At 39.8% G+C, this 14,598-nt stretch overlaps 1 protein-coding gene across 1 annotated transcript in view; it reads left to right on the top strand.

Moving 5' to 3' along the window:
- The window catches only part of LOC120791976 (protein jagged-2), a 53,621-nt gene that overhangs the window by 23,549 nt on the left and 15,474 nt on the right, over positions 1–14,598 (top strand). Inside the window, exons 3-5 of the mRNA XM_040130919.1 lie at positions 5,020–5,077; positions 10,961–11,209; positions 14,372–14,432. Of these exons, the coding sequence (XP_039986853.1) occupies positions 5,020–5,077; positions 10,961–11,209; positions 14,372–14,432 (368 nt within the window). The remainder of the gene's footprint in view (positions 1–5,019; positions 5,078–10,960; positions 11,210–14,371; positions 14,433–14,598) is intronic.

Raw genomic sequence — 14,598 nt, 5'->3', positions numbered from 1 at the left:
CACACACACACACACACACACACACACACACACACACACACACACACACACACACACACACACACACACACACAGTACATCCACATACAACACACACGCACACCTTTCCCATGATGTCATTTCCTTGCTGTCATCACATTGGGCATTATCGCCACAAATGGCACAAATAACACTGAGATGTTGTTTGTGTCTGAAGGAGGTAAAAATATCACTTTATCATAGACTCTGATCTTATCAGCCTCTTCTTTGTCATGTTTTTCCCTTTTTGATTTTCCTCTCTGTGCGTGTTATTTTATTCTTAAACACACTATGAGGTCAATCCGCCTGGCCTGGCATCTAATATCCGTTGGTCTTCCTGACGTCACCTTTTTGACGGGAAAACAAATTGCTGCGGTTACCCTGTGAGTGTGTGTGTTTTGAAAAGGTTGACAGGAAGGGCTTATTGTAGGTGATCTTTTCACACAGTCTTATCAGTGGTTGTTATTGTGATTTTAACTTGGTAATCATGGCTAATGTGACCCCTTAGGGCTTCCATGGGAGACCCCAACCTTCGCAACAGGGCTGACCGCAGATACACCCTTCCTGGATCAGTGACTGTGTCACGATTTACCTGGCTGTGTGCACTTGTAGGTGAAGAGGTGAGGGTGTGTCTAAGGGGGGGACTGAATCAGAGAGGAACAAAAGAAAAGATAAAGACTCTGAACTTCCCACAGTTCTTAACCTCCCGGAGTAGCTGGCAGAAGCCGCGTGCAGAGAGAGGGAGAGGTGCATACAGTGGATGGAAGGGTGAGGGAAGAGGGAGTGCGATTGGAGGGATGATAAGGCTAAGAGGTCTGTGAGCAGACCAGCAGTGAGGTAATGCTGTGTGTGCGTTTTGTAGTAGTGGACAGTTCGTCATAACCGGCCTGATCCAACTCCAGCAGCACTTTAGCCACTGAACTTTTACCAAGCCGCTGCAGGCGTGATGTGTGGATTATACACTGTAGTAACTTTAACCCTGTACAGTAACGGAGTAGATTTGCACAAGCACTCCACTTAAATCTGATATGCAATTTCCATTTGACGCTACTTTATATTACTCCCCTACATTTAACTGACAGCAATAGTTACTCTTTATATTATGATTGTCCATAAAAAACCTTATAGAATATGATACAGTGTTAGGGGGGAAGTCTGCTGACAGGTGTTAGGGAGCTGCATGAAATCTGAATTGCTGACTCAAGTGATGTCACTCAAGTAGTCGTTGGTTGGGGCTGAAGACTACGAGACCGAAAGTTTGTTTTTTTTTAAATCTGAAGGTGTGGAGTTAGAATTAAGTGAAGTTTCCTCATCTCTACTTAAGACTGGAAGCTACATTAGCCGCTATTAGCATAACACACCTGAATCTCTGACTATACTGTCGGTTGCATTGCGGGTAATGTAGGCACAAGGTTTTGACAAGGAAGAAGAATGTGTGGAATAAAAAAAGACAGTATCTCTGGTTTTGCTGCAGCAATGCATCGTGACTTTGACAGTGTTATGGGACTGAAATGCTAAATCGCTGAGGTACTTTTTTAAACAATAAACCAGTGGCTCTACAACCCTTTTGGCTTGTTACTCTGTATAAAATATTGTCTAGTGGGAGGGGAGACATTTTCCCTCCAAGCAGTTCTCATTGTTTCATTTAAATAACTGTTTGGAGCCCAAAAATTTCAAAGTATCCAATATCTTTAAAAAAAATAATAATAATAGAGAAAAGTCCAAAAAGATAACAAAAAATGTGTGCTACGGTATTTTGTTTTTTCCTCTCTCCTACCGGATTAATCATCTCATGACTCATCAGATTTACTTTGTGACCCACAGGAGGGGGCTCAGCCCCTTTGTTTGGGAACCACTGAACTAAACTGGTTGAACTAAACTGTAAGTAAAATACAGTAGCTCCACCTCAAGCAGCTAAAACAATACAAACTGATGTGTCAGGATTAAAAGTCTAATAATGTCATATATAATAAATATGCCAGTACAAGGACAATTTTTCTGCAGAACCAGTACTTGTGCTTTTGATAGTTTAGGTCATTTTGCTAATAATTTTTATGTTTTTTTTTAATTTAATTGTGATTTTGAATGCAGGACTTTTATTTGTTATGGAGTAGTGAAGTGAAGGATGTGAGTTCTTCTTCCACCACCGCTTCTGCGAAGAACGAATGTTATTATTGTCGACTGCATGATCTCACCCTGCTCAGATGTAAATCATGAATACTAAACATTACTTCAGGTGAGAATTTTAAGCCGAAGCTTACTGACTCCAGCTGCTCCATCTGTGGGCTACCTGCTATCTGCCGGCCTTAATGAACTGGCTGCGAGCCCTCTGTAACCCAGCACATCTCATTAGCACCATGACTTCTAAATACTGTATGCGTGGGTGTTGTTTCGCTTCCCCTACTACCTTTTTCTTATCTTATCACCTCTCCTTTCTATTGTTTTCTCCTCTAATTTCCTCTCTTTTATCTTATGATCTTTGTTTAACCTCCATCTGACCTCTTTGTTCTCTTTCTCCATCACATCTGAAAATCTGACAAACTCCAGGAGTCCTACAAATCGTTATATCCCCACAGCTGCCACAGTTGCATTTCTCCTCTATCTGCCTGAGTCCTTTATCTTTATATACTCCCTGCGTAATTTTCCTTTCTACCCCTTTTCTCAGTCCTTTTCTCTTTCTGTACAATCACTATGCTTACCTTTTCCTCCCATCTCCTCATCTGTTGAACACAGACATACTGGACACAAATCCCTGACTCAGTGTTTTCTGCCACACCGATTTTCTCTCCCCTAACATTTTGTACCTCCACTGCAACCCTTCATCTTCTCTTCTGCTCCTTGCCTCTTTTCCCCTCTAGCTAACTTTGGCGATGGTGCAGACCTCCTGCCCTTAACCTCCTTTCAAATCCATCTCTCCTTCCCTTCACACTTCGCTCACCTCCTGCACCCATCACCCCTCCCTACTCCCTACCTTGCTTTCTCTCCTCCCACTCAGCCCCCCTCTGGCTGTACACTCCGTCAGCAAAGACGTGACTACACATCCATGCAGCCCTTCAGGAGAAACCTCACCCACAATGCACACGGTGGAGAGATTTGCATGACATGCGCGGGCCTGTTTCACAGAGGGAGGGATGAATCGATGGAGCAGGAAGAGAAAGAGAGAGAGAGAGAGAGAGTTGTAGGGGAAAGTGTTGGACTGAATTATTCATTGCTGGTCTATAAGATGAACAAATGCATTAGAAAAGAGCAGGGCAGAAGAAAAAACACCTGTCCTTTGTTATCTCTCCAGAGTGGGATATCTCTGTAAGCTCAAAGTCATCATTTGAAGATGTCCAACTTATGTCCGAGTTTATACCGTACGGCAGGACAGTATAATATGTATAGACTGACTTTATCTCTACGTAAGGCTTTGAATTTGAATAAATATTCAGATTTAGTCATGCAGACTATAAAAGGATGCTGAATTTTCTCCCCCAACCATCCAGGAGTAATCTGCAAGCTATAGTACAGGCTGGAAGGACTATTCAGAGAGTAAAAGAAGTGCGCAATAAAGCATCATGCCCTGTACAAGACTGTGTTCACTAAAATGAACAGGGGTTTTTGGATGTCCCCCCTGAGCACAGTGTGATGTAAGGGCCCTGCTCTTTTCTCTCTCTGCAAGGCTGCAGGTTGAGGTTTTCTTGAACCAGCTTCCAGCTGCAGCCTTGGCTTTTCCATTTTTTGAATCATTTCTGATGCTTTTCCTCTTTTTTCAAGGCTGAGAGCAAGGCTAGAAACACACACACACACACACACACACACACACACACACACACACACACACACACACACACACACACACACACACACACACACACACACACACACACACACACATACTCATTTTAAATATTTTATTTGAATCCACAGTTGCATTTAAGGTATAGGGTATATTTATTTTGATACTTATGAGTAGAGAAAACAACGCCTGTGTCGGCTCAAATAAGGGTCAATAAACAATTTAAACTTGTGAAATGAGGTTGAGAAATAATTTCAAAGCCTGTGGTTGAATATCACCTTTGTGAATATGTAGAAAAGATTTGTGGTTGTAAAGAAAATGTGAGAATGTCTTATTTCGCCTTGCCTGCAGAATTATTTCAGGACACTGGATTGTTGCGGAGGTAGAAATAAATTCTGTACCTGTATGTGTATGCGCATCTGTAATTTCAGTGTCACGCACAGCTTTCTGCTTTGAATCTCTAATCAGATGTTCACAAAAGCAGGCTTTGTGTAACCTCATTGTTAACACATTTTGTGCTCAGATTTTATTTTCACAACAACAAATCCTTTTTCTACACATTCACAAACTTGAATTTCTCATGCACCTTTTTTTCACAGCTTCATCAGCAGTCGTTAACCACAGGATATGAAATGGTTTCTAAACATCATTTCATAGGCTCAAAATCTTATACATCTACACATACTATACCTGTTATACCGGAGAGGGAACAAAATTTTACTATGTCTAGCTCATTTTTTAAAAATTGCCAATTAGTAAACCCACGTTCACAAAAAGAGAGTTTGTGAACATCTCCTAGACCAGATTCATAAATTTAGCACACCAAGGACCAGTGCCTAATCAGTTTATCCGTGAGAAGCTTCATCAACGTTCAGGTAAAAAACACAGCCCATCTCTAGGAGTAAAACATAAATTGAGACTTCATCTACAAAAACAACATCAGGAGTTTTAGATATGTTAAAAAACAGACGATGATGGATATTTAAGGCTGTCTCATAAGCCTGGAACCTTTTCTAATCACAGTCTGGGTGTGGACAAAAACAATAAATGGTGAATACACTGGGGTATCACCTCAATCTGACATGAATTTGTAGTTGTTATTTGTAGACTCGGACTTGTTCAAGGCTAAAGAATTTTATTTTTGTAGTTAAATGTCTTATTAAACTCAAATGTCTGTTTGTGGCACATTTATGACAGATGTTTTATCCCTGTTTTCTGCACAGAAGTCCTTCTCTCTGGTGTTGGAGGCTCTGGACTACGACAACGACACGTCAGAATCAGGTGAAGCTACGATTCATTTGTTTGTATGTGTATACGTGCGTCTTTGGGCCTTTTTAAATCCATGTTTAGACGTGAATGTAAAAAAGACGGTGCCATATTGTGCCGTTTTATGCACAATAGTTCCCCATAGAAGGAGACAGATAAAGCTGTGTGTTGATGTTTGTACTGTGTATGGTTCTCCTCCTCCTTGAACATAGTTTATGCCTTTTTTGAGTCATAATTTCCACCAACAGCCCTCCAGTGTAAAAATTATACTATCTATTTTTGGACAATCTTAAAGGCATCGAAGCTAGGCCAGTTATCCTTTACATAACTAGCTAGTTAATTTTATTTTATACATTTACATTTATATATTTCATACAGTCCTGTATTTAGCCAAGTGCTGCTTATTAATGTGGTCGAACATTAATTTTGATGTAGGAGCATCAACATTGATTTTTCAATTACAGGAAACAGGCTGAATAAATACGGTAAATTAACTTTACCTAAGGCTAGCTCTGACCATGCAGGAATGGTGGATTGGTTTTTACCTTTGTTTTCTAGTTTGTGTAAAGTTTACATGTTGATTCTTCAAAAATTACTCATTTCTATGGCACTATCATTTTTATATGGTAAAACAGATGTCAAAAAGGCAAATTGTGGTCCTAACTCAGCTTTGACCAGATATGTCAAAGGCTTGAGCTGGATTAGCATTTTGCATACTAGTTGGTGTTGATTTTTTTTTTCATCCATTATGATTGTATTTATCCACCACCTTGTTTATGTGGTAGAAAAAACTCAATTACTAAGGTGTTGGAGAATCAAAATTAATTTTCAAATTACAGGAAACAGTAGGTAAATTAGCTTTAGCTGGAGTCAGGTCTGATACTGGCTAGCTTTAGAGTCCTGTCAGTTTGGTTTTTTACCCCTGTTTTGTAGCTCCTAGAAATTTTACATGTTGTTTTTTCAAAAACATTCAATGGCATAATAATGTTTGTATGGTAAAACACATGTCAAAAAGTCGGACTAATGTGTTTTGGATTTTCAGGGCAGTATTCTCTCCTCTTGTCTCACCAAGAAAACAGTTATCAATAAGTTTCTTTTTCAACAAGCAACATTTTCCTAGAGGCAATAAACACGAGTGCTTGTTTACAAGTATGTGTGGTTCAGTATTGTGAAACAATGTGAAAATATCCTTTGTGTCTTTATGTCTCTGATCATATGAGGTTAGTAGGTCTTTTATCCAGACCCTTTAATTTCCTGCTCGTCTCCCTGTTGTTTCCCCTCATAATCAGGAAAAGCTCCATGACAGGGAATGTGAGCTCCCTGCTATAAAAAGCACACCCACACACACACACACACACACACACACACACACACACACACACACACGGATGGAGACAGATGTTCCTATGCCTTCCTCATTCCTGTCATGCCACAGTTCTCCCTTTCATCCTACCATCCTCTACCTCCCTTTCAGACCAGTGGAAGGACCGCAGTCTTATCCAAAAGTTGCGTGAGATAATGAGAACCGCACCAGAGATCCTTCTCCTTCTCTGCGTTCGTCTCTGCTGTCCTCTTTCTTTTCTCCTTCACTTTTTAATCCAGCGCTGCTCTTACGTCGTGTTTACATTATGTGTCGTTTCCACCTGAGCTTCCGACAGCCTTTACATTGGGTCTAAAGCCGTTCACTAGGCCGGCAGCTTAGTTCAGCCCAAACACAGGCGTCCTGTAGCAGTTTGAATGGACTTATCAGGTTCTGCTGCTAATCAGAAAGGATTATCAAGCACGACTGTACCTTCTGAAACAGCCCTTGGAAATAGTGAGAAAATATAATGTTCGTTGTACTCTGACAGTATGACCTTCACTGAGTTTTGTTTAAATAAAATGTAGCTAGTGTTAATGTGCAGGGGCTTACCTTTGTCTTTTAAGGGATACTCCCAGTTCATTACAAATTTGGTTTTATTTCCAGAGTTTTGGTCCCCACTTTTTCAGTTATGATGACCTTTTACTCACCAAAGTAATTCTTGAGATATGGAAAAAGAATGTCCAGTTGGATGAGAAACACAAGCGGCGAGACAGATTGTAAACAGGCTAATAATAGTAATCATTTTCCCTTCCACAAAATTATGGCTAACCTTGGATCCATTTCATAAAAGCCATTTGTGTGAGCACTGCTTAGCTCAGTTTTTTGTTTGCATGAACACTCATTGGGCAGTTTATTAGGGACACCTAGCTAAAACTAATGTAGTTCTTATACTACAGTTCTGCAATAAATCCTACCTGCATGAAGGTTTTAATATATTTATATTCTTTTAGAGAGGTGTTGATTTAACTGATCATTTTGAAGTATGTAGTCTATCATGCTTTTAAGTTGTGTTGCATTATACAGAAAGGTTTTTCTGTTATTTAACCCACCCTCATTTATATAATTGGGGTGGACAAGATAATGGAAACAACTGTCAGTATAACAGAATACAGTTCTATAGGACCACATACCGCAGCCTCCAAAATGACCATCAACACCCCTCTAAAACAGTTTCAACAAAACTGAACATTATAATCTTCATTACGGTAGGATTTATCTCAGGACCGTTGCATTAGACTGCATTAGATTTAGCTAGGTGTACCTAATAAAATGGCAACTGAGTATATACACAGCATAAAACCAGATAACAGACATAAAACAATCGTGACAGGAGAGATCAAGAAACTGACGGCTTATATAAAGGATCTCCCCTCAACTTAAGACAATAAAGGGCGGATGAAAAGCAAATATGTACAGTAAAACACGATTCAGCAAAATACAAAGAAAATTATCAATAAATAAATAAGAAAGACACAAAATGAACAGAAGAGTTTGCCAATCAGCAGACAATAATTATGTAAAAAGAAAATTACATAATAAAAAGAAAAGAAAGAAATAGACATCATAAAGAATCAATTAGAAATCATGAATGAAATGTGACGACAAATTCTTTATAGAATTTTTAAAATTTTTCTAAATTCAGTGAGCTTTTGATAATGTGTACTTCCTTCTGTTCCATACCTGTACACTTATACCAACATATGGCCATGTTTAGCTTTATAAATAGAAAGTTGAAGATCAGCCTGTCAACCTGTCCATTTAAGAGCATATACAAGATATGAGCATATACACTTGATACTTGTCTGACTAGTGAAAAAGGCAAGTGAGCAAGAGGAAATGATTTCATGTTGCAAATCACAGTTTTGCTCAAACAGGCCCATGGAGGTTTATTTAAAACCTGTCTGATCGTCTGACTGTTCATGTTTCTTGGCTCTTAACCTTCATCACATTTCAGGCTCAAGATACGAAATGGGGGTCAAAAATTCCGTCCGGGGTACTTTTAATTTTGCCAGTTTGGGGTTGTAATTAACTAGAATTATCTTAAATTAGCAGCAGTTTAATTTTCTCCATGTTCATCCTTGCGTTCACATATTTATAGCGTCATTTTGAGAGCAGATTTGCTGCTTCGTTCACCCATGATTCAACTGTATTGTTACAAGAATCACAGCCATTGCCACCACCACTGGAGAGAAAGTGGAATTCAATATTAGAAGCATTATAATCTAGACCAGCTTGTCTATAAAATTCAAGACACATGTTTAGACTTAGTGCTTTTTTCATTATGACAATAAGTTCACTGGAACAGCCTTAGAAGAGTCAAATCAGAAAACAAAAACAAGAATCACTATCTGGCTGCTATTGGTTTCCATAAGTCTATTGATTTGTTGGTCCTTGTGATATATCTTGTGGAATATCAAGTCGAAAATAAGCGTTTTTCTCTCCTGCAGTGTTTCCTCAGCCACAGTCAAGGGCAAGCACTTCACGGTTAATACTAGGCAGTGGGGGACAATCACCACAGGCCAGAGAAAGATTTAAGCGTTCCTTCCATCTGCAGATACAGGCCCGTCTTTTTTGCTGCTTATGTTCTGTTTGCTTTTTTGTAAAGTGTGATTTCAAAATTAGCTCAAGGCGTTTTGTTGCTGCTGTTTTTGCCATCTTATATTTGAGCTACTCTCTCTCTCTCTCTCTGCCTCCCTCTTTCACTCTACTTGTGCTCACTTGTTATTGTGCCATCTCATCTAATAACATTAGAGAGGAAATCAGACTCTGTTATACACCTTCCCTGCTGTGCTAGCTAATAATGTGGTTATTTCTTCTACTCTTCCCACTTCTGCTGTGCTTCTTTTCTGGCAGAGAAATTGTGGTAATGAAATTAGCCCATTGACATGCCAGAGTCATAAAATAATGAAAAACTGACAATGTGCTGCAGTCGCATGATGAGTGTTTGGAAAACTGGGCCCTCGGATTTGTCTACAGGCAGAGGACAGTGGAGGGACGGGGCAACGGCTGAGCTAACAGTTCACTCAGTGTCCACTCTGTTCCTATTCACACACATACACACTTGCCAATATGTACCCCTGTTTTCATTCCTTTGTGTCAAATCACAGTGATCTCATCTCTCCATCAGGCGCTTTGTTATGTGTGTGTGCTAATAGCTGCCTCCCTTCCTCTTTGGCTCTGTTTGTCTGTCACACACACACACACACACACACACACACACACACACACACACACACACACACACACACACACACACACACACACACACACACTCATACACACACACACACACACACACACACACTCATACACACACACACACACACACACACACACACACACTCATACACACACACACACACACACACACACACACACACACTGTACACTCTCCCTCTCTCCATCTCTGACTTACTTCCAACAGGGCTTCCCTTTCTGCGTCACTATGTTACAATCTTTCAATTTATCCCCACCACCATCTCTTATATACACACATACATACATTGAGACACATAGATATACACTCACACACACATATTCTAAGTGCTTTGTGTTAATACCCTGTCAGAGGAGATTAGAACTGAGCTGGGGATGACAGCGCCTCTGGGAAATCCCCTCCGGGGGTCATGAGCAGCAGCCGCTGCCCCAGTGCTGCCCCGGGGCTCGTCTGGTCCTCTCTGGTGTTCGGGCTGCCCCCTTTCTTCTCTGCTGACCCGCGACCCCTTTTGTCTGGTCCTATAGTTGCCTCCATTCTCCGTCGGTATTCATACACAATTTATTTTTTTTAGTCCTCTGCTCAAATACTTATTGTATGGTCAAGTGCCGTGATGCTGATTGTTGTACCTGTTTTAGAAAAGACTACTCACCCAGACCATAACACCATAAGAAAATGCTCCTTATTTTCTTTGTCTTAAAAAATCTTAAAATTGCTTGCTTTAGTGACTTGCTCATGCAAAGGGGCAGAGAAGTTTAAAGCTGCACTGATTAATATTTTTATATTATCAAAGTCCAACTGGCTACATGCAATGTGAAAGAGATGGAAAACCCACAGAGAATAAACACCCGACTCTGCAGTTCCCCTCAGCTCTACATTGGGTTTTAACATCTTCCAGTTCATTGTTTGGATTTTATGGCCATTCTCATCAGTGTTATTTCCGGCCACAGGCAGTCGTTTTCAGTGGGAAAGCTCTAAAAATCCACTGTACACTACCTGCTCAGCACCAAACAGCTGACACACACAGTTAGAGACTAGCACGTGAACACATTGGAGCATTTAACAGCTAACAAACCACATATTTCCCTCAGGAGTTGTTGACCAAAGCAGGGCTAAAAGAGAGTGAATACTGGACTTGTGTGAACCACGTGACCAGAAACACAACTCCGAATGATCTACCTTAATACGGACATGAATCCTTTTAACCACAAATGTAACACCCTTTGGTTTGAATCAATTCCCACAGAATATCAAAAAAAGTGGATGTAATTGAAATCTTCACTGTTTAAAAAATTATTTCTTTCTTTTATTCCCCCCTCAGGCCAGTTAATCGAGCGAGTGCTCCTCTCCTCCATGTTGAACCCTGGTGACCAGTGGCAGACGTATCGTCACCATGGACGGACTCTCAGCCTGGAGTACCAGCTTCGCTTCCGCTGCGACTCCAATTACTACGGACCTTTCTGCAACAAGCTCTGCCGGGCGCGTGATGACTTCTTCGGTCACTTCAGCTGCGACCACAGCGGCTCCAAGGTCTGCATGGACGGCTGGATGGGGCCAGAGTGCAAAGAAGGTGAGAGAGGAAACATATATCTGCATGTTAGAGTACGTCACACCATTATGTCCTGTATAAATTTAAAAAATGTAAAATTCCTGTATAAAATGAGTATCAGTTTTTATTTTTGTTTGGCTTGGTCACATTCACGTTGGTTAAAAAAAACGACTGTTTTGACGATCAATTAATCGTTAATGTGATTTTTCAAGCAAAAATGTGCCAGACGTACTCTGGTTCCAGCTTCTTAAAAGAGAGAATTTGCTGCCTGTCTTTGTGTCCAATGTGATATTAAACTGATCAGCTTTGGGTTTTGTTCTTTTATTCTGACACTAGCAATTTGAAGCCGTCACCTTTTGTTTCCAGGATATTATGATGAGCATTTTTCATTATTTATGGACATTTGATAGACCAAAAGATTAATCGATGAATCAAGAAAGTAATAGGCAGATTAATCAGTGATAAAAATGATCATCAGTTTCAGCCATGCATGCCACATAGCAGTTCATGTATTTATTTAAACACTAACCAGGCTCACTACTCATACCGGTGCTAGTGTTATCTCCTGACTACAAATTATGTATACATAATTAAAGGTATAATTAAAGGAATAATTCAACCATTTATACAATACATTCAGCTTTCTTGCTGTAAGTTAGATGAGAAGATTGATACCACTCTCATGGCTGTATGGTAAATATGAAGGTGGTACCAAGAGAAGGTTAGCTTAACATAAAGAAAGCCTAGGTAGTCAAAGGTAATGAGATCCACTTATTTTTTGGGTGCAGTGTCTCCTTGAAGATGCCCTGTTAATTAATGAGCATTAGACGTGCTGGTAGACTTGATGTTTCTTGTGATGGATTACACATTTCGAGCAAGTTTCAGTAGTCTGCTAACTGATTTTCATGCCATATTGAAATGAATGGAAACCAATAGATGCCCGACATGGTGAATGGAAAAAATAAATTCCAGTTTTTAATCACATCAGCATGCTTTACAAAACACGGAGCTGTGATATAAGTCAAGTAAATTTAAAATTTAAATACAACAAATAGAAAAGTGCTTTAGAGAGAAATTAAAAATACAATTTAATATTTTAAATTGAAAATAAATATTAATAATTTAAAAAGGCAAAAATAAAGCAATCGTGTTACTGTAATAATGGGAGGGATGTAAAAGCAGTTGTAAAGAAGTGGGTCTTATGACTGCTCAACAATCTATAGTGTGAGTGATGTATAGTAACGATCTGTTCTGTCATTGCTGGCCTCAACATGACTTGAGGCCACTAATTAGAAAAATTAGAAAATGCTTTTGCTTTCTTTTTATTTTTCCACTTGCCCTAGAAGGGGGTTTCCTCATTAGTGATACTTTCCAAGGTTTCTTAAAAGGTTTTTCCATGAGGGTGTCTTTGTTTTCTGGTCTAATTTTGCCCTCTGAAGCCCTTGGAAACGGTTACTGTGTTTAAGGGGTGTTCAAATAAACTTGACATAAGTCACCTGTGAACCAGTGATGTCATTTTATATTTTTGGATATGTCGTTTTGGAACCTAACACACATACTTATACTCACATTTTTGTGCATAGTTAAAGCCTAAAACCAAAATGTAGCCCCCCAACAACCACTTGACATAGTGATGACTGGCCTACTAAATGCCTTTACCATCCAAAAACGATCATGTCCAAGATAGTTTTTACGAAAATAGAAGAATAATCACTCACGAGTATACAAATCTTACCCGTAATTGTCAATAAGAAGAGTACTGACAGGCTTCAGGACTCATTAAATTTAACCACTCCAGTAAATACACATCATGTAGCTTCAGTGGACAGTGTGTGTGTTAGGGATTATTCTCCGTCTGTCCGTGACTCATCAGCTGGACGACCTTATTGCGTGACCTCGGAGCGCTGCCATCATGTTGCGATGGTAAAAGTGAATGGAGGAAACCAGAGTGGAAACCATGGGAACCCTGAAGGACACACAGCTAGTTTAAGGACATCCTGCAACCCTGCCCACCCCACCCCTGTCTCGCTTCATCTGGCTTCCTCCTCAGCAGGCCGCTGATTGGACTGGAGAGAAGCAGGAAGTTTGAAAAATTAGCCAGGGTCCCTCTGTTACCCTCTGTAGGTTACTGATCATCCTGAAGTTCAGGGAGTTGTCAGTCTTGGGTTCTCCAACTAGAAACTCTGAATAACTTGACTGTTCAAGTAAATAATCTCACAATGAAAGATAGGAAATGTACCCAAAGAATAGGTTCACAATTTTTCAAGTCCGTCTTAAAACATTAGTCAGGTGCCCCTGTGAACATCGAAACAGGTTTTTCTTGCTGTGATCATTCCTTCTGTCTATACTGGCCATGAGAAGATTTCTTCTTAATGAAATTTCAATGTAGGTGAGGGGGGGACAACAACCCCACTCCTTGTTCTGTTTGTTTATCTAAAGCTAATACGACTCTTCAGCAGTCTGAGTTGGTCAAATCAAGTGGACTACCTTCCAAAGTTACAGTCTTATAAGTAGTATAAGGGTTCGTATAAAATTCCCTCTCTGTGTTTCCCTGTTTAGCTGCAATGGAGTGATAGAAACAAAAAGGGAATTTTATACAAAAAAGGCTTTAACTTTGATGGATATCCCTTTGATTAAAATGGATGATATCTCCTCCCACTTGGTGAAAAGAAGTAAAGACATTTAAAAAAAACAAACATGTTGTTCACTACTGCTGGCCGGTTACATCAAAGTAAAACCCAATATTAACTAAAACAATTGATTTGGCGAATTTCAAACGAACTGCTACAACTATGTAACACAACAAAAGAAGCTAATTTAGGCCGTTTATCTTATGTGACTACGATGTTAGTACTAGGGCTAACCACCGAGCATTGTGTGAGCTCTCCCAAGTTGGAATAAAGGATGTTTTTCTTGCTCTTCTTAGATTGGTCCTAAATTTTTCTGAATATTATTAATGAGGTGACCCAAACAAGGTTGAGCTGCATAGCTTAGTGTGTGTTTTATACATCTGGTGATATCAGGGATTATTTTGTGGTGACTGTTTTGAATTTTTGTTTAACTGACACTGTAGACTGCTGGTTTTAATGCCAAGTAACTCAACTGAACGACATTTCTGTTTCATAGTTACTGTCTTCTAGTATCTCACAGCTCTCTTTTTGTGTTTGCATGTTTTGTTCACAGCGGTGTGCAGGCAGGGGTGTCATCAGGTTCACGGCTTCTGTACTGTACCTGGAGAATGCAAGTAAGTCAGATGATTGCTTAAGAATTTTTTTTAAATTTCCACTATGGGCATTTACATAGCAGACACCAAGGCAAGATGATATGATTTTGACATAAATGTCACGATGTACAAAGTCACATTATCATGAAGCAGAGTCAACTACAAGATAACCCCCACAATTTAGCAG

Source organism: Xiphias gladius, chromosome 7 (genome assembly GCF_016859285.1).
Source record: "Xiphias gladius isolate SHS-SW01 ecotype Sanya breed wild chromosome 7, ASM1685928v1, whole genome shotgun sequence".
Taxonomy (NCBI): Eukaryota; Metazoa; Chordata; class Actinopteri; order Istiophoriformes; family Xiphiidae; genus Xiphias; species Xiphias gladius.
Note: the sequence above shows the minus strand (reverse complement) of the source record. Positions and strands in the feature narration are given on the sequence as shown.